This window comes from Dermacentor andersoni, chromosome 1, assembly GCF_023375885.2.
Source record: "Dermacentor andersoni chromosome 1, qqDerAnde1_hic_scaffold, whole genome shotgun sequence".
NCBI classification, from domain to species: domain Eukaryota; kingdom Metazoa; phylum Arthropoda; class Arachnida; order Ixodida; family Ixodidae; genus Dermacentor; species Dermacentor andersoni.
The window spans coordinates 352,995,758-353,022,462 of NC_092814.1; the positions used below are offsets into that span (position 1 = coordinate 352,995,758).

Genomic DNA, 26,705 nt, shown 5'->3' on the forward strand with positions numbered 1-26,705 from the left:
GGATGAGGTCATGTTCAACATTATCGAATGCCCCTTTTAGGTCTAAGGCGATGAGTGCTCTCGTTTGGGCGGACGACGGAGGTCCTATGACTTCCTCCCGCAATTGTAAAAGCACATCGTTGGCAGACAGATGAGCCCGATATCCGAATTGAGAGTCAGAAAAGAATGATTTTTCTTCGAGGAAGGGCTGCAGACGCCGCAAGAGTACATGCTCCATAAGCTTACCAATGCAGGGTGTTAGGGAGATGTGTCGTAAGTTTTCAACCTTAACAGGCTTGCCCGGCTTGGGGATCAGTGTTATGTCGGCGTGTCGCCATGCTTGGAAAAGCATGCCCTTGCGCCAGCAATCATTGAAGATGTGGGTGAGGTGGTTAATATCCGCGTCACTGAGGTTACGAAGGGTGGCGAATCGGATGTGGTCGGCTCCCGGTGCCGTGTTTCGGCGTAGTTCTTGTAGGACCACCCGCACTTCGTCAGATGTGATGTCTGCATCGAGCAATTCGTTCGCCTCGCCTACATAAGGATAGTCAGGGTACTGCGGCGGCGGGCCTGTGGGTATGAAATGCTTCTCTAGCTCTCTGAGGAGTGTCGAGACATCGTCCCTGTACTCGTGCATTAGGATGTGCAGCTGTTGAAATGTTGTTCCCTTTGTTGCGGTGGGATCTGTGAGTGAGCGAAGAATCGACCACGTTTTTGCTGTGCTCAATGTGCCTGAGAGGCGATCGCAAAATCCTCGCCATTTATTTCTCGTATGGATCTCTGCATACTCCTGAGATTCCCGTGTAATTTGATCTATACGTTTCCTAAGTTTGCGGTTGAGGCGTTGTCGTTTCCATCGTCGTGTCAACCCTCTGCGGGCGTTCCAAAGATGAAGTAAATGCGGGTCTATGTCTGGTGTCTCGGTTGTGGTGCGCAGTGTGCTCGTGGTGGCCTCTAGATCTTGTGCGAGAGAGTCAAGCCAGCGTTTGTACCCTTGGCGCTCAGGTGGGTCCTGGCGACGTTCCCTGAATTTCGCCCAATCCGTTATACGCACATTTCCCTCGGGCCTGCGCGCACCCCGTAATGACAAGGTGGCCGCCACAATGTAGTGGTCACTACCAAGGTGCTCTTCTAAAGGCCCGTGCGCAACGACTGGGCCAGTATTGCGCACGAAGGTAAGGTCAGGGCAGGTGTCACGAGATACGCTGTTGCCTATCCGAGTGGGGTGCTCTGGGTCGGTGAGCAGTGTGTATCTGATGTTACAGATGGCATTCCATAAGCGGGTCCCTTTAGCCTGCGATTTAACGTAACCCCATGCAGTGTGCGGAGCGTTAAAGTCGCCGGTCACCACACAAACCCGTCCAAACCTACCAAATTCTGTCAGTAGGTGCTGAAAACAGTACGTTCGCGAACGGGGGGAACTGTATGCATTGAGTATGAACAGGCTCTCGCTGCGTTTACCTTGCGTAATTATTTCCAATATTTGGTGAGGAATGTCAGTGTTAGTGGTATGCATGCGACATGTAACATGTTTCGAAACTAAGGCTCCCGCAAGAGGAGAGACACCCGACAGCGTGCTGTAGCCGGATAAAGAAGGGTTGCAATTGACTTCCTGTAAGAGGATGACATCGGGAGGGTTCGTGGATGTGGCGATATACTGCTGTGGGGAACCTTGTTTTCGGCGGAATCCCCTACAATTCCACTGCCACACCACTAGTTGCTCCCCGTTACGCGGCGCCATCATCATCGCGAGAGGAAGCAGGCGGTCGTGCATAGGGATGCGGGCGCCGGGTGCCCACATTTGAAGGTTGCGGCCGAGAGCCTTGGTCGGAAAGCGCGCTGTCGTTGTTACCGCTAAGCTCAGTAACTTGCATGCGTGCGCATGTGCACTCTATACACGATTTCACATGGTCCGTAATCCCTACTTGAAGGGCCTCCATTTGGCGTTCTATCCTGTCCAGAGCCGCCTGCATACTAGTGCTCATGTCTGCCACCAGCGCGTCCATTTGTTTTTGCAGGCGCTCACAGCGCGCCTCCATGTCACGACGTAGGCGGGCTATTTCTATTAGAGGATCGGGATTTGATAACGAATTGGTAATAGGGGAAGGGGTAGGGAGAGATTTACGGGGCGGAGCGAGCTGTGGGGGACCCTCCGCCCGACCTACCTCCCGAGGCGCCTCCATTGCTGTTTTCTTCTCCGGGGTCTATGCACCCCTGAAGGGACCAGGGTCACCTTGGCTGGGGCGTTGGTCTGCAAGGCCTTCTTGTAGGGTTGTTGGGAAGATGGGAAAGGAGGGCGCCTCTCTGGGAGGCGCACCGATGCCTCGCGGGATCGGGACCGAGACTTGAAGCGGGTCCGGAACTTGCGACGGGATCTCGAACGGGTCTCCGACCGAACTTGTCTGGTCTCCTTCGTTGGGGCGCGCGACGTTCGGGTCTCCGCCGTATCTGTGGTAGTGGTCGGGTCGCTGGAGGGCTGGGGTTCACGCTGCTCTTTCTCGAGAGCTTTCCGCACCCAAGCTTTGTTCAGTGTCTGCCTAGCACGCCGCGGGCAGTTTGGATCCGCTGTAGGGTGGGTCCCGTCACAGGATCTGCAGTGTGGGGTGCACGGATGTGACGGGGTGGGATTGTCAGTCCCGCACGTCGCGCAAGTGACCACGTGCGGCGTAGGACAGTAATCAGACCAATGGCCGAGCTTGTGACATATCTTGCAGACCAGTTGGCGGGGTCGATGGGGGTAGCAGCGGAGTTCTGCACCATAGAAACGCACGTAGCGAGGGACTTTAAGTCCTTCAAATGTTACCAACGCAACGTTGCTTTGACCCATCATTCGTGCTTGAAGTATTTGAGTTCCAGGAGCCAAAAGCTCATCCACTAGCTTGGAAGACGGTGTACCGGGCAAAAGACCAGGAGCAATTCCCTTGCATGAGTTGCCTGGGGCCTAAAAATATGTTGTGATGGGATAGACCCGCTGACCAAGGTTCAGCTCCCTCACCTTGTACAATGCGTCGGCTACGTGTGACTGGGGTGTGCTGATGATTGCCAAGTTCTGCTGAGGTTGCAGTCGGAATATGATGTCCTGACGATCGTCGGTGGTCCAGCTGGCTGCACTCCATAGATCACTGGCGAGTTCTGGGCGCGTCCACTTATCGAGGCAAAGTCCTCCGTGAGGTCGCAGAATTATCTTTTCATCGTGCAAAGGAAGTTGAGGCAGGTTCTGGTTCCGACTACGCTTGCGTACGGTAGGCTGGGAGGCATCCGGAATGTCCAAGATGCTCTCGGAGTGTTGCGTCTTAGCGTGCGTTTGACGGATGCGTCGCTTATGTATGACTGTCTTCCAACAGCTACCTGTGTCGTCGTCAGTTTTGTCGTCGTAAATGTTCGGGGTAGCATCTTCCTCCATCCTTTCCCCGGTCGGAGTGTCTACCTCTCGTTGTTGGGAGGTTAAATTGTCGACGATGGGATCGGCGGCCACTCCCGCGGTATCCACCTCGGGCGTCTTCGTTGTTGTCGAGGAACGCGCGGCGGCGTTCTCCGTCGCCGATTGCGTCTTCTGCTCGTTGGAAAATGACGTTGCGGTAGATAAATGCTCCATCGAAACAGAGCGGCGAATTGGCCGAAGGCCCTTTGCACGCCCGTTTAGAACATGGGCCTCGGAAGAGCTGGTCGCTTGGCGCTCTTGGTTCATGGTGTAGAAAACACGCCAAGGCAGCTATAGCCCCGGCAGGGGCAGCCGCGTTGGAACTGCTTCAGAGCTGTAGAGGCGCGGGAAGCGGCAAAAAAGTCCCGGAAAGAAAAGACGGTCGGTGGGAAACGGCGGGAAAGCCGCTTCCCATCAGTCGGATTGAAAAACACCAATTTAGAGATGGTGATACAATGCCCACAACTGCTTTTCTTTACAGACAGACGCGTCAGTTTCTATCACAGTTTTTTTATCTAATTGTGGAAGGTGATCTTCTAAAACACCATTTAGGAATTAACAGGGCAAATTAAGCCTTATTTTCAAAAAATATCCGCGAACTCGCTCTTAGCTGTCAGAGGTAGAGCTGCTTATTAACATTATCATCATCATCATCATCATTTATTATCCCTTAAGGGCCCTGGATTGGGCATTACATAAGGGGGGGGGGTTAACAAGAGAAGTGTTCACATGGTCATATAATTATAAAGCGAAATAAAAAGGCAGACAGGCAAAGTAACGTTATACATTGGTATGGAACCATGGTTGAAGGCAAAGACGGAAAAAAAAAAGACGAAAATAACACCCATGCAGTTGATCTCCGCATATGTTTGCAATTGAATAATAAGGTTACAATACAATTCAATATAAAATTCAGTTCAATACAACATTCAATTCAATACAAAATACAATTCAATACACATATATACGCACAAATCAAAGCAGAAAATGTGACATATATGTTATGTCCCATCTTAGGGAAGAGCCACAAAGTGAAATACGCGTTGGATATATGAGAAAAGCAGAAAATGTTTGCCGATTACGAGATTATTTGGCAAAGTGAGCCGATATTAGCTGCCTGAATTTTGAGTTGTAACGTTCATTGACTAATGGTTCTGGAATCGAGTTCCATTCTTCAATCGCCAATGGTAAGAAAGACTTATTAAATGTGTTTGTCGAACCAGTTATGCGTTGTACACTCATAGAATTGAAAAGACGTGATGTTCGTACAGGTGGCACTAAAAGGGAGGTTCTCAGGTCAGGGCGATTATAGTATAGATTTTGAAACAGGCATAGCCGTGAAATCTTCCTTCGATGAGCTAACGATTCAAGATTAATGGATGAGTTAATGGCACTAATGCTAACCCGTCTATTATATTCGGAAACGATGAAGCGAGCCGCCCGATTCTGAATGCTTTCAAGTGATTCAATTAGATATTGCTGGTGAGGACTCCATATTGCGCTGGCATATTCAAGTTTCGGCCTAACGTACGCCTCATAGGCGAGTTTTCTGATATAACTGGGGGATAAAGAAAGGGCACGCTTAATGGGGGACAATAATGGGTCTAATAAAGTTTTCACACACAAACAAATTTGAGGGCACCGTAAAGGAGGCCACTGATATTTTAAAAAATGAGTCCAACTCTTGCTGAAATCGTACCGAGATGTCCTCTGTGGGAACGCGTAGATCTTTAGAAAAGTTTGCACTGCTAGGATATTCTTAATTCTTATTTTGCTTTTCACTATTATTCTGTGGTACGTACAGCTCTCCTGATACGTTATCCCTGTTATCGGCTGGTCATGATACGGTAATATGGAAGGGACAAAAATTGTACGGAAAATAAGGTCACTAGATTAAGTCGACTCGGCCTAATTCAAAGGTCGGTGTTCGTTTTCATTTCGGTTTGTCCGTTTTCACGGAGTTTTCTTTCTTTTTCTTACTTTTTCCGGTAAATATCGGGACAGCTTTGGTACCACGACGCTTTCTCATTCACGCCAAAAGTGATAACGTTTTAAGTTTAAGCCACTAATTGGCCCACGAAACGTGAAATAGTCGATGAAGATAGCAGACTTGAGACACCGAAGTACCCTGCCTTTCCCTAGGAAGCGCTTACTTTGATGGGTTGAACAATCTAGGCTTAAAGCAGGAAGAACTCCACGGTTGTTGTTGTTCTTGCTGCACGGTCCATCGAATGCCCGTCGTTGTCGTTGTCTATATTTTTCCTTCGCGAAGTGGCGGCGCCCCAATAAGGGGATTTGGCCAAGATTCGGTTTGTGTTAATGGAATCTAGTGCGAAATAAAATTTAGAAACGCAGGAATACTAAGATTTTCACGGGAAATGATTAAGCGCCGCCAGCTTGAAAGCAAAGGGTGAGCAAATATAAATGGGAATAAAAAAAGATGGAGGATGCTTAAGCTTCGCCTTTAAGAGTGGAAAGCGATAGCATTCAAAGATGCCTGGCTGCTTCTCGCGCTTCCAGGCAAGTGGAGCGTATGTAACAGTAATCTTTACCGGGAAACGCTGGCCGCGTACGCTATACACGAAGACGGGCTCTCTGGTAGAAACGCGCCCGCTTGCATATGCCGCGATGTGGCGTAGGCGAGCGCCATCTGGGGGTATTGCAAGGAAGTGGTCGCGCCGCTTCGAGGCCCCGAGATGCTCACATGCTGGGGCGCGCAAATGGCGGACGCCGTGGCCGGTCTATGATTAGTAAGAACGCTGGAAAAGGGGTTTCTTTGAGTTTTCGTGTAACTGAATTATGTTTTCTGGTATAGTAAAATTACAATCCGACGCTGTCATGTCTGTAGGTTGTATGTAAGCCGTACTTATGGTTTTTCTAAATATTTTAGCTTGAGAAATTGGATTAGTTCAGTACCTTCCCTTGCGCGACATGGAGGGCCTCGGTATTGGGGGTTCAAAAATCATTTCGCTGAAATGATTTCCGACGCCGGCCGCTGACACCGGATTTTCCGCGTCACGGGGCCCTTAACGCTGTCGTGTTAAAACGCTGACATCCGGCCTCGGAAAGTCCACCGCTTCCGTGGCAGAGGTAATTGGCGCCATCCATCGGGAGGGCGGGAAAGCAACTCCGCTTCCCTTCACGGCCTCTTAGATCGGCCCGCGCAGCGGGCGCCGATCCAGGAGGGTGTGCTATTTCGCCCCTCCTCTCAACTCCTCTCCTTGCCCTACCACGTAACTCCCTCACTTTCCACTGCCTTCGCGCGAGCCCGCCGGCACGGCACTAGCTTAGCCCGCTGCATGAGGTTTCACGTTTCGTTATCTGCTGTTATCGGGAAACGTGCGCTGCTGTGCGTTAACCGGCGTGGGCAGTTTCGTCAGTGTCGTGGTCCTCGATAGCTCGTGCTCCGCGATGTTTCACCCGTTTCACGACTCTCACCGCTCGTGCATCGTGCAGTGGTGCACGAATACCTCAAAAACAAGCCCTGCAAGGTTCTTCCAGGTGCCTAAAGACAACAGGTGAGCGCACAGACCCAAGGACATCAGAAAGCGCATGTACAGGAACACGGCTTTCTGCATGTGTGTGCTCCATGAGCCTCCGGACGTCGTTGCGCCTTGATTGTGCTACACGTCCCTCTTACCGGTAGAGAAAGCTGACAAATAGATGCTCCTCGTCATTGTGACCTGGTTTATTACTTGTATTTCCGTGCCAAGTCTCATTCTGCAACTTGAATAACTCGCCCAGCCTTCCATTCTGCCTTCAGTGCTTTTTCTGTGTGTCACCGTTCTACAAACATACTAAGAGCTGAAAAATTACCGTTCGTGTTTATGTATCATCTCAGTAATTGCCGATGGGAAAACCGCGCGAACATTCTTCATGTGTAGGCATGAAACGCTTTCTTTTTTTTTTCAGGAAAGCTTCAGCATTGCAAGTGCCCTATATGCAGATATTTGCAGTTCGTGTTTATTACACAAAAGAGTGCCCAGTAGGTATGACTTAGTGCCTTAAGTGACGTAATTTTGCTGCTAAGCATTGCATTCTTGGTGAAAGAAAAATTTGTTTTTGGCTTATTTCACCTGGTCTTTCAATGAAGAATAGGCCTTTCTGCGAATGTTTTTATGTGCTGCTGCGAAAGCTGACTACCTTCTGCTCTCCCTTGCCACCGTTACTAAATCTGTGGCCAAGTGTAAATTTAATGTGATAATGTATATTTCTGTTTTTAGTACAATGTTATTTTGTTCTGCCATGTATTTTTCATTTGTTCAGTAGTAATGAACATATCACGCATTTCATATACTTTTGTGCAGGTTGATAAGTAAGCTCTTCTTTTTTTTTTGGCATGGCTGTCAATAAAACAATCTTAGCATTTTATTCCATATTTTAGGTATTTTGCAAGTCATTGTTCTTGCCATTACCAGTGAATTTTCCCTTTCTTTAGTTGTCATGTCTATGTCATACACGTCGTCCAGTTTTGTGCAATATTTCCGTGAGTATATCAGAAGCTCTCAGTGCGCATATCAGACTCTCTTCTACACTTTGGTCTTTAGGGCATTATATAAAAATATGTTATATGTGTGTACATTAAAAGGCCTTCGCGTTCTCTCGAGTTTTATTTTTTTTTTATTTCACTGTCTGTTAATTTTTGTGTTGTTTAGTAGTCATGTACATGTCACGCCTTTTTCACTTTTGTTTATTTTCTGAGCGTGTATCATACCAAGTTATGCAGAAATATTTGTTTTCGGAAACGGAATTAATAAAACGAGGCCATAGATCTGTTGTGTTGGAAGTGGAATTTATATACGCTCTGGCATATGCTGGCTATACTGAAAAGTATGGACAAAACTGCGTGCGTGCTAACGCATAAAGAAGCCGCGGCGCACCACTCGCCAGTTCACAAACCATGCCTGGAGTAGCCCACGCACATGCGCGATAAAAAAAATAAAGAAAATACGCGCCGCGGACAGGCAAAGAGAAAGCAAAAGTAAAGGCGAGCGGGGCATGGGGAAGGTAGGAGAGGGTGCGGAGCATATCGGCGTAATAAAAACAAAAAGGAAAAAAAAAACGATAGAAAAAGGAGGCGCCGCGCGGCTCCTGTTCCTGTTGCCATGACAACGTAAGCAATCGTGTGCACCACCATTTTGCTAAAGCATCGCCATCCTGTTAGGGCCGTAACTGAAGGAGACGTTGGCGCTAGCGTCGAAAGAGTGTCTGCTTCAAAACAGCCACTGGCAGCCATGCGGAGATTCACCCCTGGGCTGACGTGATGAGCGACATCGGAGCCAGCTGTGGAAGATGACGACGGCGAATGCGCGAGCAGTTGCACGAACACGTTCGCACGGTGATGCCCAGGGACGCCGAGGCTCAATCCATGAACGGGCGCCTATGAACTGTGCTCTAAAACGAGGGAAACAAAGCGTTAAATTTAGGGAACGAACCGTCCGGAATAAGGATGAATAAAATAATATTTACCTAAAGACACGCATACACACACTTATGCAATCAGATTCTTAGCATTTCCCACTTTTGCTGCGTCTCAGCTAATTCCTCGTATTTGGTAAAAACCAATGTTTTCCGAAACAAGAACGAAAAGTCGGCAGAAATTTGAACATTCGAGATGTAATTCCATCAACTGAATCAAATCAGAATATTAAGATACAATTTCATGTTTTCCCCCGAAACCCTAAGTTTCAATCAGTCACGTTCTTAAAAAACCTGCTCCAACATTACCTTGTACACGTAAAACGAAATAACATAATATTAATAACATAAATGACATGATAATCACAGACGCTTCAGTGAACAACAATAAGGCGGGCGTAGGCACTTTCTCGCTTTCGCTTGGCTGGTCATTCTTTTTGCGACTGTCAGATTTCACTCCCCTTTTTGAAGCCGAGCTTTTAGAAATGATTTTATCGCTTTGGAAACTCCCTTCGAACGCAATAAGCGGGGTTATTATAACATATTCCCTCTCTGTCTGTACTTCGCTTACAGCTTCATCCAATTCTCCGAATCTAAAGACGTTTCTAACATTAGTTCGTCCGCAGTTGAATTTACTAAAACTGTTACGGATACCAGGTCACTGGATTACGTGTAAATGAACTGACAGGCTCATTAGCGCAAGCATCGCTGATTGGAACTATAATGCCGGTTCTTCCAGTAGTGGCGCACATAACAGGAATTAGATATCTGAAATATTCGATTCGTAGAGATGTCATTGAATCAATAACAACATGGACAGAATTTCAGCACCTAAAATTTCCGTGACCGATCCAATGGTGTCCTTCAAGACAACCGTAAGTAGTGATCACCAGAGTACGCAGCCGTGTCCCACCATTAAAGCTATATTTACACAGGACCGGTTTAATGTTAGTGCCACTACTTCAAAAAAATGACTACTTAAGAAATATTGGTGATTTTGGTACGTTTTTTGGAAGTTACATTGGCGGCTAAAGGGTTAACCAACTCGGCCACGGATTCCAAGGTTTCCGCAAGTGATAAGCACAGCTTTTTACAGATACCACGTGAACTTGCACAACTGTGTCAAAACTCGCTTTTGGGAACAGTGTTACGCCATGTGTAGAGAGTCTAGATAGGCATCAATCGAAAGCCGAGTCTCTGGACTACATACGCTACAGCGGCTTTTACAATAGATGCCGTAATTTTATCAGAGCCTACCGTTTCTGTCTCGGAAATCGAGTACAAATTTTCGTCGTGTCCACAGGCTTCTATTGCTGAATCTTTAGCCGCTCTGGGAACAAAATTCCTGCTTGCCACAGCGTGATCACTGCATTTGGCTCGTGTGGGTTGTCTTCTAGAACATGTCTGTCACCCGCATTTTTCAAGAATCGACCTGTAGCTTTTGTTATTCGCGAAAAACCCGCTCGTTCCATTGAAAACGCGCTAGCTTCGTGCCGGGACCGTTTGGAGCGCGAGTTGGTACGCGTCCAGAAAAGCTAGATATGCAACGCGTGCGAGAGCCTTCAGCGGGGGCCCTCGGGGAGGCGGTCGTCCAGCAGACAAGCACGATGGTCCAGAGCCAGAACCCAGACTCGGAAACAAAACGAGTAGCAACAAGGTACGCTGGGTAAGTGTGGTTGCCTCCCCTCCCCTCACGTTGGTTGATGCGAAATTTTGGGCTGAGAACGAAAGACTCAGGCTAGGAGTACAAAAACTTAGAGGGAAGACCACAGGGAACGATCCAGGGAACCTTGGAACACCGCAGGTACCCTCCGCACAGGCGATGGAAAAGGACAACCCTCCCCAGTTCCCGTCAGGTGGTGAGACCATGTTTGTGGTGGGACCATGTTCTTACCATGTTTGTGTTCTCAAAGTCCTAATACCTCTGTCACACGGCACGTGTGATGTTACTCACAGCAAATGACATTTATGCCGAACGTCATTACGGTCTTGCGTTCCCTGTCAACACGGGTATACAAAATGGCATTCGCAATTGATGGCGATGTCTTGCGCACGCAGGCACTCGGCGATCGACATATACTATACTTTCAGGTTGCGCTTCACCCTACGCAAATCGGTGAGGTGGTCTTCCCACATTTTAAGCAGCGCGCGCGTCTCGTCGTCGCTCCAGTGCGCTTTGCGCTTCTTATTCTCCGCTGACCAAGGCGCAGAGTTGGCTTCCATGGTTGGTGGATAGGCTTTAGCGCGGCATCAATTTGAAAAAAAGAAATATGCAGAAATGGAAAAAAAACTGACGAGCGTTTGTTCGTAAACATGGCCAACAAGAGGTGCTAGCGTCCAGTTGAGACTCCATGGGAACAAGAATATAGTTGCACAAACTAGTTCAACTATCGTGCTGCACGTCATAAAATTACTAGAAAGTTCACAACAGCAATTTATGAGAAACTTTACTCTAATTACATTTTGTTTTAACTTGTCGATTTTGTATTTTTTTTTTGCCAAGCCCCTGTCGTCGAGGTTAGACAAGTCGCGCTTGCATGAGTTCGGGAAACTCATTCAACGGGCGAATGCCATTAGCTGTGAATGTCATTCAATATACCCATTTTGCGACACTAGACTACAGCCAGGAAGCAGCAACCTTTCTTACCACGTTTGTGTTCTCAAAGTCCTAAAACATGCATTTCAATGAGCACGTAAACGAGCTATGCATAATGAAGCCCTCAATAAGATTTGATTGTCAAGCCACTAAGGTACAACTGTCTACGTCTTGTATAAGTAGTGCCTTCTTTTTCCTATTCTGAAGTTTCACAAAGCACGTAACGCTGCAGCGCCAACCTAAAACACTTAAAAAACCAAGGTCCAAACGGTCAAAAGATGGTCTTTCAACGTTTACGACGCCGTCGCTTTCTTGTCAGGCCTTTGACACCACACCGCGACACAAACATCGTCCCAGCCGCCGGCCCAGCGCGCTATCGCCACTTCGAGCAACAGAACAAAGGCAGGGAGATTTGCGTTGCACTGCCCCACTGCAGGTCATAGCAATTGCGCTTGGAGCGAAACCAAAACTGCCAAAAAATACTTGTAGACTAGTTTGCCAGTCACAGAATGCCAATCCGTAGCCTGTACTTCCCATAATTCCTATGATGGTTGAACGATCGCAGCGCCAGATTTCCCTCGAGTTATACTAATATGAAACTCTATGGCACCTCAAAGGTGTACATTCGTCTAAGGGTGTACAGTCTGTCTTGCTTGCGTTTCCTTTCTTGAAAACGCTGCGCTCGCTACTTTCCTGTCGAGAATGCTCTGTCATGCTGATGACGCGCATGCCGTTCGTGACTTGGAAGTACCGGGCTCGCAGCGTTAAAGAAAGGAAATGCGGGCAAGACAGATGACGATCATTGTTTGGGGACGAAATACAACCGAAAGGGTGTAAACCTTTTTTAGAGTGTAACGGGACAGCATGGCAACGCCGACGCCAACGGCGACGCCTAAAGTACGCCTCCAGTCTCCTTATAATTTCTATCGCAGTGACAGAAAAGAGAATAATAAGTTCGTTGTAATACCGTTATGTGCAGAAGTTAGCTCGTAACAAGGTGAAAACAGCACGAGAACGACGGCACATAGAAGGAGAAACACACACCACAGGCACAGCTGTGGTGGGTGCTGCTCCTTCTGTGTCGTCGTCTTTTTCTTTTTTTTTTTTGCACTGTTGTTATTTTTTTCATAAGGACTGTGCTAAATCAACCAGCCCAGCATTGCACACTTCTGTAGTTAAGGACCACAAGACTGATGCTAGCCGATACGACTTGAAAGCGTAACTTTTTTCTGCCCGAAACGAACTTAATGTGTGTGCTAACTCTTTCGTTGCCGCTAGAAATGTGCTCGTTTTCGGCGCTTTTATGTTTTATACTTTTATTTAAAGGCGTGGTAGTCGCAGCGTACACTGCGATACACTGAATTATAGCTTCAACATTGATGTTTTGAATGAATGTATAGCAATAATAATTTCTCGGCCAATTTTCGAGACTTCTTAGGCGAAACTTCAAATAAGCACCTCAGTGAACACGAAGGAAAGTAGTGCTAAGAGATTTATTATCAACGGGCGCAGGCGAATGGGTAGCTGTCACAAGCGTTCTGCCAAGGACAGCAACCACAGGCTCATACCGGTGGCGATGCTGCTGAGGCGCGGGCTATACTCTTCTTCGTTACAGTAGTATTGTTTGCTATCTTTAGTATAATACTGAGAGTAAAAATAAATCGGAAATTTACAAAGTATGCGTCTGGTTCCTAGTTACTTACTTTTGCAGGGCAGATCAGGCAAAAAGATGCTATGAAAATTTGTTGGCGTTAATACTAGCCTATAGTGGTGCCCATGCTATGATGGAAACGAGTAGCTTCGCAAATGTGAAAACGGGTCAGTTGATGTTGCACAGGGAGCATTTGTTTTTAACTCATTGCAGCAGGCACGCGGCTTGTTTTTTTTTTTTTTTACTGCATTCTTTAGGCTCGCGAAGCAAAGGTTGTCAGGTCAGCGAGCATGCCAGTGCCTCTTCACACTTGATCATTGCGTTCGATCGACTTTTTCTGTACGCGTTCAATTGGCGCTGGAGCCCCAACATGTTTTGCTCATTTCCTGTACGTTTTTTGCAGTAACAATATTGCAAAATATTGTGCAATAATGAATTAGGGTACTTGCACAGAAGCAGATCAAAATGCAAGAGATTAGACTGCAAGCTTCGATCAAAGGTCGGTCTGGAGTCGACTGCTTGCTTTTGTTTGAGTGAAAACCCCACACGACCGGAAGGATTGCTCGTGTTCATTTGTACGTACGCTGTCAAAGCGCCCGGACGGATAACAGCAACCCATGGTGAGCAAGATGAAGTTGTACTTGATATTAGTCGAACCCAATTATCAAAATAATACGGATTCATGAGCATCTACCGGGATTTAACGCATCATTAAAAGAGCGTGTACGTCGGATCGGAAATTGACAAGCCGAGAGAAGCGTGTCTGCACGGCGGCGGTCATTTAAAAATTTGTTTTGTATTTTATTTAATTTCAATGAATTGTAGTGCTAAAATTTTTATGTCGAGTTTTTTTTCTCAACGAATTTGTGGTGTATTCTATTTTTTTATCAATTGCCTATACCCCTCTCCCTCTTTAGGGGTACTTTGTATAAATAAATAAAAAAAATATAATTTTTCTACATCTTCGAAATCGGAGGAACCTATTCTGTATACTATACATCATGTTTACATAACTGCTGCATGTCTTTAGGGTAGGATAGGATAGGAATAACTTTAATAAAGTGCCGGCAAACGACGATTTAACGAGTCGTGACGTTGGCCATGCGTCGACCCGGGGTTATACCCTACTCTGCACTAGCCCAGTTGGGCCCGTTTGTAGTGGGTCATGAGGCTTGTGCTTTTCGAGCGCACCCCGGGCCTGCTGGACGGCCCATAGTTGTGAGTCCTTGTCTGCAGACTGCAGTGCACTTTGAAGTTCTGGCGGGTAAGTCCTGGAGGTAGCTGCCGTCGGGAACCTGGCACAGTCCCACATGATGTGCCATTGGTCCGCCGGACCCGCTGCACAAACACCGCACAGCCCACTCGGATAGAGCTCTGGGTGAAGCACGTGCAGCATTGCGGGGGCGAGGAGTGACGCGGTCTGTATTTGTCTTAGGATTACGCCCTCCTCCCGACTGAGTGCCGGGTGGGGAGGCGGCATTGTCCGTCGAGCTAAGCGGTAACACTTGGTTACTTCGGCATAACTAGTCAATCTGTCCTTGGTTTCGAACCACCACACGGAACGGTCACTCTCGGGTGCGCGGAAGGTAAGCGCTCGCGCCTCCGAGTGGGCCGTCTCGTTGTGGTTCGGTGAGGATGCACACTCGCCGGCGTGCGCCGGGAACCACTTGATACGGACGGTGCTGCCGCGGTCTTGAAGTTGGAGCTTGCCGATGATGGCGGCCGCCGGCGCGCATATTCGCCCCTTGGCAAAGTTGCGCACGGCATTCCTCGAGTTGCTGAGCACGGTGCGACACTCGGCCTCGGTGATCGCCAGAGCGATGGCAACCTCCTCAGCGTCTGTGGCGTTCGTGCACCGCACGCTCGCTGCCGTTGTCTTGGTGCCGGTAGCCGCCGCAACGACCACTGCCGCGAAGCCTTCCCGCTTGTATTCCGCGGCGTCCACGTACCGGGCGTGCGGGTCTTGGGCGTGTTGCTCGGTGAGGGCCTTGGCCCGCGCCTGCCGCCGTTCTTGGTTGTATTCTGCGTGCATGTTCTTCGGGATGGGGTCCACGTAAATGTGGGCCCTCGCCTCATCTGTGATCTCGCACGGTTGCCGGCTGGGAGCTTGGGGGTTTTAACCCAGGGACGTCAGTATACTGCGGCCCGTCTTGTGTCTTTAGGGTAATCTTCAAACTTTGTAAAACACCGCACATGCCCGGCGGTTCCTCACAGTCAATATTTAATGAACTTTATCTATATTGTATAGGGTGATATTTGTATTCGCTGAAGCCACACTTCATATCTGTAAAATTAACTACAAGGAAGCTCGTACATTATTGGCTTTAAGAATTTTGGTTCTCACGTGCCGAAACCACGCTCTGATTAGATGTAGTGGGGGACTCCGGATTAATTTTGATCACGTGGTTTTTTTTTAACGTCCATCCAATTCACGGTGCAGGCGCGTTTTTGCATTCTGCTGCAATCGCTATAGGCTCGTCATTTGTCTAAGCGCACGAGACTACACAAATTCGCACTCTATGGGGTGCATATTGAAACCGGTTGATGCATGGCAACGAAAACCAACCTCCTTAAGAAAGGAACGTTGAGAAAGGACAAGACAATTGCGGTTTATATGCAGTCATCGTGGTGTCCTTTTGTTTCGTTGCTGTTCGTCTCGCCTTTTAAGTGATGCTGTTGCTTTTTGTTATAATCAGTTTTTTTCAGCTAGTTGCAAATGTTCTAGTTGCACAGCTAAGAATACAGGGTGTGTTTCTTTTAGGTGCACCAAAATTTTTAAAGATTGCCTATGGCAGATAGCACAATTCTAACCCTTGATCTTGGGCTTCTTGAGATACAGTTTGCCCGTACTGACCAACACCTGCCAGACAAATCTTCGTGCTCTACAGGCTATTCAAGCTCGGGCTCTCAGGGTTTGTCTTGGTTTGCCAAAATGCACATCGACAGCAGCGACTATTGCGATTGCTCGGGACCAACCTATACAAACACACATTGCGGTAGAAGTGTTGAGAGTGCACATTAGGCACGTTGCCCGTGCCTGTTCCCACCATTTGGCAACACTACCGTCAGAAAGGCCACAGGCAGCATTTTGTACTACGATTTCGGAGTATTACACCTGCCTCCCATCAGGCTTCACCCCCGCAACTAAGCCATCAATTCCTCCATGGTGTTTGGCTCGACCCGCAGTGCACCTCACCGTACCAGGAATCAGGAAAAAATCTGAGCTGTCATCACCTGCTCTTAAACAACTAATTCTGCTCCTTCTGCACGAGAGGTACTCCGAACACGTACATATTTATACGGATGGATCGGCAACTCTCCAGTGTTCCTCTGGAGCCGTGGTCTTCCCAGCGAAAGCCACCACCATCAGTTTCAAGACATGTCACCCAACGACACCGATGGCCGCGGAACTTGCAGCCCTTCGCGCTGCACTTCGTCTCGTCAGCCAAGAACAACCTCGAAGATGGTCAATATTCAGTGACTCGAAGGCTGCACTGCAATCTTTGCTATCGGCCTTGCGGCGCGGACCACACGAACAACTGGTATTTGAGATTAGAGAACTCATTCATACCTTAACTGAGAAAGGACACCACGTGACATTTCAGTGGCTTCCAAGTCACTGCGGAGTCATAGGGAACGAACACGCTGATAACGCTGCTCGGTCGGCTCTTCAAGGGGACGAAGAGGAGCCGATACCGTTATCAAGGACAGATGCCGCTCGAAAACGTCGAATGATCAGCCGTGACATCACGTTCTCCTTGTGGAACGCTGGAAGTTTTCACGACTACCGACTCCACAATCTTGACTCCTCTCTACGCCTTTGTATTGCAGCTGGACTCTGCCGTCGCGAAGCTACCCTGCTTTGTCGACTATGGCTAGGGGTGGCTTTCACCAACTCTTTCGCTTACCGAATTGGATGGGCCGACGACGCACCGTGTGAGGACTGTGGTAACGAGAAGACTTTTCAACACCTTCTTTGTGACTGTCCTCGATATAATTTACAGAGACAATCACTCGCAACCGCGATAGCGTGCTTTGACCAAAGACCTCTCACAGAGGAACTTATTTTAAAATACCGCCATCATAAGCCATCGCAGCAGAGGGCGACGAGGGCACTGTTGCGGTTTTTGAGGGCGACAGAATTGGACAGGCGGCTATAGCCTGAACACATGTTGATTGTGCTGCAAGTGTCACGGTGCTGTGCGATGACAGTATTCGGTGATAGTGACCGATTGTGATTGTGTGTGTATGCTCCTTCCTTTCCTTATCTCTACTTTGTTACCACTTTACCTCCCTCTCCCCTCTCTCCCCAGCGTAGGGTAGCCAACCGGATCTTTTTCTCTGGTTAACCTCCCTGCCTTTCGCCTTTCCTCTCTCTCTCTAACCCTTGCTCTAAATTACTTGATGAGGCGACCATTACTTCTACAAGAAATCAAAATGTTCAATTGATCAATTAACGTAATTGTGCTAATTAACCAGTTAATTAATTACTTTCTGCCATATATTTTAATAAGCTCATTATAGCCGCTGAGTTCGCACGGCGTATCCACTTGGAACGAATTCTTTGGACAGTACCAGTTCTGAGATATTATTTTTCGAAGAGTCCGACGAAATGCATGGGCATTCCAGTTACTTTATTAAGAAAAGACTGTTTTATGTACTTAAGCACAAAAGTAAGTGGAACACCAATGCATTTCGACGGACACCTTGAAAATGAGTAATATCGGAACTGGTGCTGTCCAGAGAATTCGTTCCGAGTGGATACTTCGTGCGAACTCAGCGGCTAGAATTCGTGGATCGGAATATATGGCGGAAGTAATTAATTAAAAAGTTAATTAGTGTGATTGCGTTAATTATTCAATTGAACATTTTGATTTCTCGTAGAAGTAATGGCCTCCTCATTGAGTAATTTAGATCAATGGTTAGAATTGTTGGGTATTAGGCGCGAACACACACAGAAACAAGACAGGAGGCGGCGCTCTGTCCCGTCTCCTTTCTTGTTTCTGTGTGTGTTTGCGAAATAAAAGTTTTTCACCACCACCACCACCTAGTACCCAAGATGAATTGTGATCAACTCGCACAACAAGACGTCCTTTTAAGTTAGAATTGTTCTATCAGGCAATCTTTAAAACAATTGGTGCAGCTAAAAAAATAAATAAACACCCTGTATGTGTTTTCCAACTGACCTTACGGCTTGATCGTGTCTATACCTTATGCAGAAAGCCACATAATAAGTAACTGGCATGCGTACATGTTCTGTCACCACAATTATTTAGTTGCAGAAGAACATGAAGAACTATAATATTTAGTTGCACGCGGACACAGCCTTGCAGATAAAGACACAATATTCCATGCCATACTTTCAGGAATGGAATGGAATGGAAAACTTTATTGACTCTTTTAGGGTTTTAGTGGGTCGAGGCCGAAGTCTTCATTCTTGAAGCTTGGGTCCTCTTCAGCCATGAATGGGCCCCTAGTCCAGGGCTCCACTGAGCCGGGCCGCCTCGCACGCGTGCGCTATTAGAGCTCTTTGAGCCTCTAGCTCGCGGCTGGTGAGCCAGCTCTCCCATTGCTCCGCACTTGGTGTTTTGTGTTTGTGGAATGCCTGGTTTCTTGTACACTCCCATGTAATGTGGTGTAATGTTGGTTTAGCTCCGCACCACGGACAGGTTGCGCTATTCTGCGTGGGGAACATCCTACTTAGTATGTGTAAGTTTGGGAAGGAGCCAGTTTGCAGTCTCCGCCATCCTGCGGCCTCCTCCTTTGTTAATGCTTTATGTGGTGGGGGATATTGATATCTTAGCCCCTTATAGAGGTTTAATAGCTCTGGATTGCTGTTCCCGCAGTTGATCTGTGGCCCCTCTGGGGCGGTTGACGTTCCTGCTCGGCTGGTCAGCCCTCGAGCTAGGCTGTCTGCCCCTTCGTTGCCCCTGATCCCTGCGTGGCTTGGTATCCAGATAATGTTATGTGTGGGTTGTCCCTCAGCGATTGGAACTCTGCTGAGGATCTTGAGCGCCGTGTTACTAATTCTGCCTCTTATATAGCTCCAGGAAACACGCATGAAATAATTCATACAATTCATAACTTCACTTTATTATTGAAAAAATGAGGAGACTTCCGCACCATTATTCGCGCCGGCTGCTTCTTTTCGCAGTGCAAGCAAAACTAAAAGCACGGAAAGGGATATGCACTGACGACAGTCAGATAACACGAACATTTGCAAAGTTCTATCTATACACAAGAAAGTAAAAAGCAAACTAGGAGACACGGTTCCGTGAACAATTGAAAGTGTACAAAAGAGACTGAAAACACACGCATAAGTTAAGTTCATATGTACATAACTAGGAACATAACATATAATAACGCCAAACATGAGATACACACACATACGATATAATTCACAACCGGCTGTATTCAAAGTAAATGTAATAGCGGGGTAAACCGGAATATGTTAATAACCTTGTATATTTGTTTTAGCTAAAGAGATTTTAAAAGCCACAAATGCTCTTTTGTGCAGCTCTATTGTCAGCAATGGGCCAAGTATTTTTGTCAAAGTGAAAGGTCTATGGTGTAATATCAGGAGGAGCCCGTTGGCTTTTCACTTGTCCACTATCCTTGCCTTACGACTAATAGGTAATTATCTTAAATAATTGTGACACTTGCCGTCGTCGATTCGTGTGTATAGCTATTCTACGTAAATATGAATGATTTCAGTTTAATCATTTGTCTAGAAGTAGCTCGCCTTCCGCCCTGATGGGGGACGCCACCACGCTCGAGTGCTGCCGTTCAATACGGGGAGGTTCCAGCCGCAGCGTTCATTACGGCATAGCTTTGGCGACATAGCGCGCTCTTATACATTTGTCAATAGACTTTTCGTGTAACTGCATACCTAGCTGCACACTTCACGAGGAAGGCAGGCGGCATCAATAAACGCCACACTTTTCACGAAAGCTAAACACATTCCGCAGTCCTGACGTTTCGCAACACTTGACACCCGTCTCGGTCTTTTATTTCACAGCACTCCCGATTTAGAACACGACGCGCATACGTCTGCTTTGTTTTATTATTTTTTTCCCTTCTTTATTGTCCTCGAGCATACGTCTGTTGCTGCCCTTGCGCGATAAACATGATCCCTAAAGAAAATGAAATCAAAGGAAGCTGTCCGTTATCAAGCCTGTGCTTTCTTTTATTCTGCCTCCTCTATGTTTTTTTTTTTTTCTCAGAGCTTATCGCATCCTTTATCGACGCGAGCAGAAAAACAGGAGCCGGGGTCCGAGTTCATTCCAAGTGCTGTTCGCAACGGGGCAGAAGCCGTCTACGACGCGCAAACAGGGTCTCGCTCGACGCAGTATGGCGGGGCCGTACACGTCCCGTCGGTCGCCCGTGCTGTCGCTGGGCGGCGGAGCCAGCACCGACGACCCGCTCGCCACTGCCGCGGCCATCGGTAAGCACGTTCCGAGCGTTCCTTGAGCCCGTCTTCCTGTGACAGGCGTGCGCTGAGCCTGTATATTCTACGCTAGCTACGCGTAGTGTATCGACGGCGCATACGCCGAAGGAAGTTGCCGAGTACGGGCTCTGTACCATAGGTCGCCAGACTTGATCCCGAGAGACTTGAGTGATACTCTTACCCGAATCCGAGAGATCCGGGACAGTTTTAAGTCCTTGCGAGTCTTTGCACGAGTGAGTCTGACTGAGCCGGCGTGAATCTCGCTGAGCGTGCGTCGGAGTATATGCGGCGTTAGTCACTGCGATACAGTCTCGCACCGCTCGACGCGCTGCCGCGTAATGACGCCGCACTCTATGGCTCGATTTCTTTCGTGACATATATGGGGCAACTGGTCAGTGGTTAGTATTCGTCGACGGTATTAAGGCACTCGAACCCGCGTCCTTTGGTGGGAGGCGCACTCTCGCTCTTTGGGGTGACAAAAATTCAATGGCACCAAAATTAATGGCGCCACCATTGATGGTCGAACCCGCGACCATTGTGTTTATTAAGGCACAGTTAATAAAGTTGAAGTCACGCAATTAGGACTCTCGAACGTACGACCTTTGGTTGGAGAAAACAAATAGGAAGTAACAACGCAATCCGATGAGAAGGGCAAGTAATTCACTTACTGTCTCGTGAGCGCGCAGGTTTTCGCCTTCATCCTATGTAGCGTATGCTAAAGTTACTCAACTTTCTTTCCTGAGTTACCTGGCGACAAGCCAATGATGCGCCAGATGCATACGCCATGCGTCAGACATGCCAGCGATGCGAGCGAGCCAAGCTGCGCATGTGAGCGTTCGGCTGTTCGGCCACTCGGCGTCCTGTTTCTCTTCGATGTGGTATAAAGGTTGATGTAGCTTCGGGCTCTTGGGCTCTCGGCGTACTTTTGCGTTCCTGCTGCACTTTGACACGGCAATCTGCTCTATTGGACTCTGGCAAGGTGAGAAGTTTTGTTTGACAGTCTGCGCTGCATTTCAAGCAATTTAGGCTTTTGGCACGTCACCGAGCGTTGTGACGCAGTTAGCCAAACACAACTCGCCGTTGTATAACAAGTTATGCGTGTACTGAATCTTACTGGGACATGTTTGTGACGTTTTCTATGGACCCCAACATTATTGTACCTTATTTCGGTACTTTTAGGGCAAGCTGACCGCACAGGGCGTTGTGACGCAGTTAGAGAAAAACAACTCGGCCGTTGTGGCGCAATTAGTTTGGCATGAACTGAACCATGCTGGGAAATGTTCGTGACGCTTTGTATAGGCTCCAACATTAATGTAACTTATTTCTGTGATTTTTGGGATACTTTTTGGGCAGACTTGCTGCACGAAGCGCTCTTGTGATGCAGCTAGCGAAATTCGGAGCTGCGGTGGCGCACCATGTTTAACCTTGGCTAGTTTCGTGTTTGCCGAGTCTTACGGGGTCAAGTTTGGAACGCTTTTTATGCCCCGGCCCCCACCAACATTTACCTTCTTACGGTACTCACGCTTGTCGAAAACGCGACGAGCGATTGCTCAAAGCGATAACTATGCTGGCGCCGGCAGAACGCGCAAAGGAACGCAGCGGAGTTCAAGAATAAGGAACTTGTAACTCCAAAATTACGCCTTTTAGACGACAGAAAAGAGGCTTTGCACCCATACATCTGTCTTGAGTGCGAATAGAAGGCATTCTGCGAGCATCTAGCATGGTCTGGCTGGGAGCATGTGTAGTGGCCACCACTGTGAATGTGGCGTACTATCGCGTCGACTGAGGCCAATTTGTGTCGAAATCGTGCACTCGCCCGTGGATTTGTGCCCTTAAAGAGCAGGAAATAAAGTAATGGGGGAATGCTTGGAAATCAGATGTTTTCGTCATCTTTTATGTATGGTAGTGTTTGGTAAGTCCGGTATTTTCTGCGCCATGCTTGTGAAAGCGAATTGCCTTCGTTCGTAATGTTGCCTTTTGACCACTTTTGCATGTTTCGCCTCTAAACGTAGTTTTCTTATAAAATGTAAATACAAGAAATGACACGTGCTCGTAATTACTTTTTTTTTCAGCTGATGCCGTCCGATGGAGCTTCGGGCGGGAACTACTGCTGCTTACTTGGTGCCGCAACATTGGTTGAACGCACCAAAAGTCCAGAATAATGTTTTACATATATAAAGCAAAATAAACATTTCCTCATTTCACAAGGCGTCTTGCGTTTACATTCTGAAATAGCTCGTTCTCAGTCATATTTATTTTACTAAATAAAATTTCCGCACCGAAACAGTGCGCGGTTGAGCGATAAAAGCAAGTTAACACATGCCGCGCCGATCAGTGCAGCGTTCAAAACGCGCGCGCCCGAAACTGAAATTGGAAGTGTGGCTCAGGTTTCCACATCAGCCGCCTAGTGCGCTACAGTCAATTCGGCCGCTGGGTTCTCAGTGTGTCCGCTCTTGTTGAATGTCTTTCTCAGTTGCGCTGTGCGATTAGCCCCGAGATCTTTGAGTGGCGCCCTCTCGCGTGTGGCATTAGAGATTCGACCCTGGCCGCCGCGGCCAGGGTCGAATCGACGACCTCAAACTTAACAGCGCAATGCTATAGCCACTGGGCTACCACATCGGGTGATGATACAGCAGGTACCTTAAATATACGTTTGTTGTCTTCCTTATGCTGTCATTTATGAACTAAAACTAGGAAGAAATACAGACTGTAATTGGAGAACACTGTACTACGCGAGACGCAGTCATAGCGAGAGAAAACGCATGGAAATGAAGCTATTCTACAGCTGGAGCGTAGCAGACGACAAAGTTAGTTCCCCCGAGAGGCGTCTCCGGAGCGTAAAGCCCATGAAATTCGTAAAGTAGCGCCACGCGTTGAAGAATGCCGCCTCCTCCTCGCGCGCTCTGGCCGAGGCCGACGCCGCGTCGTTATTGGCCTAATAGCATCACGTGGGCCCTCGCGCCGGCTTCGTTTGTTTACAGTCGCGCTTCAGCGCCATTTTTGCTTGACAAGCGTTTGCGGAGTGGCGAGGAGCGTATGTTGGCGCAGTTGCTTATCTGTATCGTTTTGATTTGCGAACGCCTTGAAGTAAGTTTTGTATAGAATGTGCGACGTCGCTTCGCGGCATTTTCTGTGACCATGACCCGCTGTGCCTTCGGATGCCAGAGTAGCTTTAGCAAAGGCGAGAAGCTCTTCCCGATATTGTCCGGTAAGCGCTACGGGTTAAGAAAGACATGGATTCATCGAATTGGGAGGGAGAACTTCAGACCTACACTCTGCACACGACTGTATGAGGGAGTTGCGAGTATATCATAGTATAGTCCTACACGACGTGCACTTTGCTTATATAAGCAGTATGTGGTCGTATTCGGTGCGCATAATCGTATTGTACGCCAACAGTCTTCAATTCGCGGGCACGTGAGGCTGCGTGCGAAAACGTGATTATGAAACCTTTCGGATTCAGCGCACTCCTTTTGAGAAAATTTGAGGCTCGAGCGTGAAAACTCATCTTAGGAAATCAACTCTCTGCATTTTGTGGTTGCTAACTGAGCCTTGTTTAGAGCGAATAGCTTTGTTTGCCTATTTTCTTCGTGTTCGTCATTGGCGGTCGCCCAGGGGATTTACGATACAGTACAGACTCATATTTTTTTTTTGCACATTTCAATAGCTTTTGCTTGGACTTTAGCTAACGAGACACTTATGTTGCCTAAACACGCCTGAGATGGCTTCGTTAGCCTTAGAGAAAAAAGACCCATGAGTCATGACTGCAAAACCACCCTCCTTGTCGGCGGTCGCTACACACAATGAATTATCCACTAAATACGAAGCTACGCGACGTACAAATACCCTTTAAGGTTGAGGCTTACAGCGTTTTAGAGCGTCGACGTCTTCGGAGATGTCATGACTCATGGGTATTTTTTCTCTAAGGCTAACGAAGCCATTTCAGGCATGTTTAGGCAACGTAAAAGCGTCTCGTCAGCTAAATTCCAAGCAAATACTATTGAAATGTGCAAAAAAATTAATCTGAATAAGGTTGTAAAAGGCATTGAGAAGAATAGCGGGAAGTGTTTAGAAATATTTTTAGCGCGAAGACACACGAAAGGAACTTCCCCTTCAGGGTTAGTGTGTCTGAGAAAGGGATCTGGCAGAAGGAAATAGCCACCTACCTGCTAAAAAAATGATATCTTCTCGACATTAATGACCCCTTTTTTGTGAAGAGTTCAGACCAAGTTCTAGAATTTGTTAAGTGCACTCTGACGAAGGGTTGAACGTATTCTCCGCTGACATAAAATACCTTTATTACTCTATTCCTCAATCTGACCTGTTAACCTGCGTTGAAGAAAGCATTGACGAATTTGGTTCTGTGCAGTTTTGCAATGAAGCCGCAACTTCAGTTCAGAGTTTTTGTAGTATTACTCAAGCAATATGGGACCTCAACGTTTATCCAGTGGAATAATGTTCCGTTTCTACAGAAGCAAGGCGTATGTATCGGGTCTTGTTTGGCACCCGAACCCGTATCTTGCAAAACTAGACAGTCTTGGCAGAGAGGTTCAAGGGAGCCTCAGTTTACGGAGCATTCCGATACCTTGATGATTTCCTTTTATTTCTTGACTGCACTTCTCAATGTTTTCAAAAAGAATATGAAGGTGTTACAAGCATAATTTTTGAATTTCTTAGTCCCCTTGATGTGTCCTTCGAAATGCCAATAGATACGAGCATCCGCTTTCTCGATCTACAATTTGTATTGTCTGACGATCACATCTGCTAGTGTTACCAACCTAGAGCTAATAAGCCTCTTTTATCGTACAGTTCTGCTCATTCCAAGCTTAATAAAAGGGGCATAGCGAAAATGTGTCTGAACAATGCACTGAAGAAATCGTACCCTCATTGAATTTCTTCCAGTTTTCAACAACAGGTAGTGCGCGCGGTTGAGTGAGGCTGGTTTTCCAAACAATGTAATTGTCAGTTGCTGAAGTGATGCTCAGAGCAATGCAGTCGGGAGAGTCTCGTTCCTCGACGTCAGCCAGCGCAGGGTCTGTAAAAAAGAAAAACTTCGCCGTAATTCCTTACATCCACCACTTATCGCATAACCTGAAGAAGATAGGACAACGAGGAAAGGTTGACGTGATATTCACTGCCCCAAACAAGCTTATCAGCTTGTGTGCATAAACAAGACCATATAGTAAAACAAAGGACGCGTGCAAAAAGCAGCTCAGAAAAGCGTACGCTAACTGTAGGACCTGTGTTATTTACCGAATTCCATTGCCCTGTGGAAAGAGTTATATAGGACAAACTGGCAGATGCATTAATGATAGGCTTAGAGAGCACTCCCGATAAAGTTAACAAGGCTTCGCCGGATGGCTTCCTCGTGATTCGTTGTCATAAGTGCGGATGCGTTCCGCGATTCGATGATACAGTTATCGGGAGAAGCAAATGCGAATTCACTCGTCTCATCATTGAAAGTGCTCATATTGAAGAGTTTGGCAATGCTTGTGTTAGCCAGTCGTCCTTGTCACTATCAGAGTTGGAATTCCTGCGCACGCGTTAAACATACTAGTTTTTGTCTAGTCTGCAAGTGAGTTGTACTATCATTTGCTCTGTTATCTTGTCAGTAGACACGTGCTTAAAAGTGAGGAAATGTGAGGGTATAAAAGTGGCGCCCATCCCGGAATAAAATTGTTGTTGGAAGTGCCTGCGTGTGTTTGTTTTCTCTTCTGCGTCCTCGTGTTTTTTGCGCTACAAGAAAAACTGCAAAATGCTACACAAGCATGCCCAAATATATACACTGATGGGCTTGATAGGGTTGAAGCTTGTGCATTTCAACTTCGCAGGCATGTTTTGACTCAATGTTAGCGCGATCAATTATAGATAGAAGCGAAGGCGCTGTCGCGTTGTGAGTTAGATGGCCGGTAGCGCAGGGTTTGGTCGAGCGATGGTCGGCACGCTGATTTTGTCGGTACCGTGGACAAGAAAGGCCGTCTCAGTGCGACAACTCGCGGTCTTCGGTTGCGTCGTTGTCGGCCTGGTGTGATAAAATGCTTTCAGGTACGCACGGTACTCAATAGTCGGTCAATCGTGGACGTGATCATCTTGTCGGTATCGTATCGACTGTTTTACCGCGCCTTAAACGAGAGGAGTACGTGAAGTCGGGCACGCGCTGCCACCACGAGCAAGAGAGGGGCTACGCTGCAAG

At 47.4% G+C, this 26,705-nt stretch overlaps 1 protein-coding gene across 2 annotated transcripts in view; it reads left to right on the forward strand.

Annotated features, from left to right (window-relative positions):
- The first annotated feature begins 20,252 nt into the window (after positions 1-20,252).
- Positions 20,253-26,705, forward strand: part of LOC126516813 (glutathione hydrolase-like YwrD proenzyme) — a 42,998-nt gene continuing 36,545 nt past the window's right edge. Inside the window, exon 1 of one of the 2 annotated variants that reach the window (XM_055063973.1) lies at positions 20,253-20,509. In XM_055063973.1, coding sequence (XP_054919948.1) covers positions 20,268-20,509 — 242 coding nt within the window. In that variant the 5' untranslated portion in view covers positions 20,253-20,267. The remainder of the gene's footprint in view (positions 20,510-26,705) is intronic. The other variant, XM_050166917.3, reaches the window with a different exon arrangement.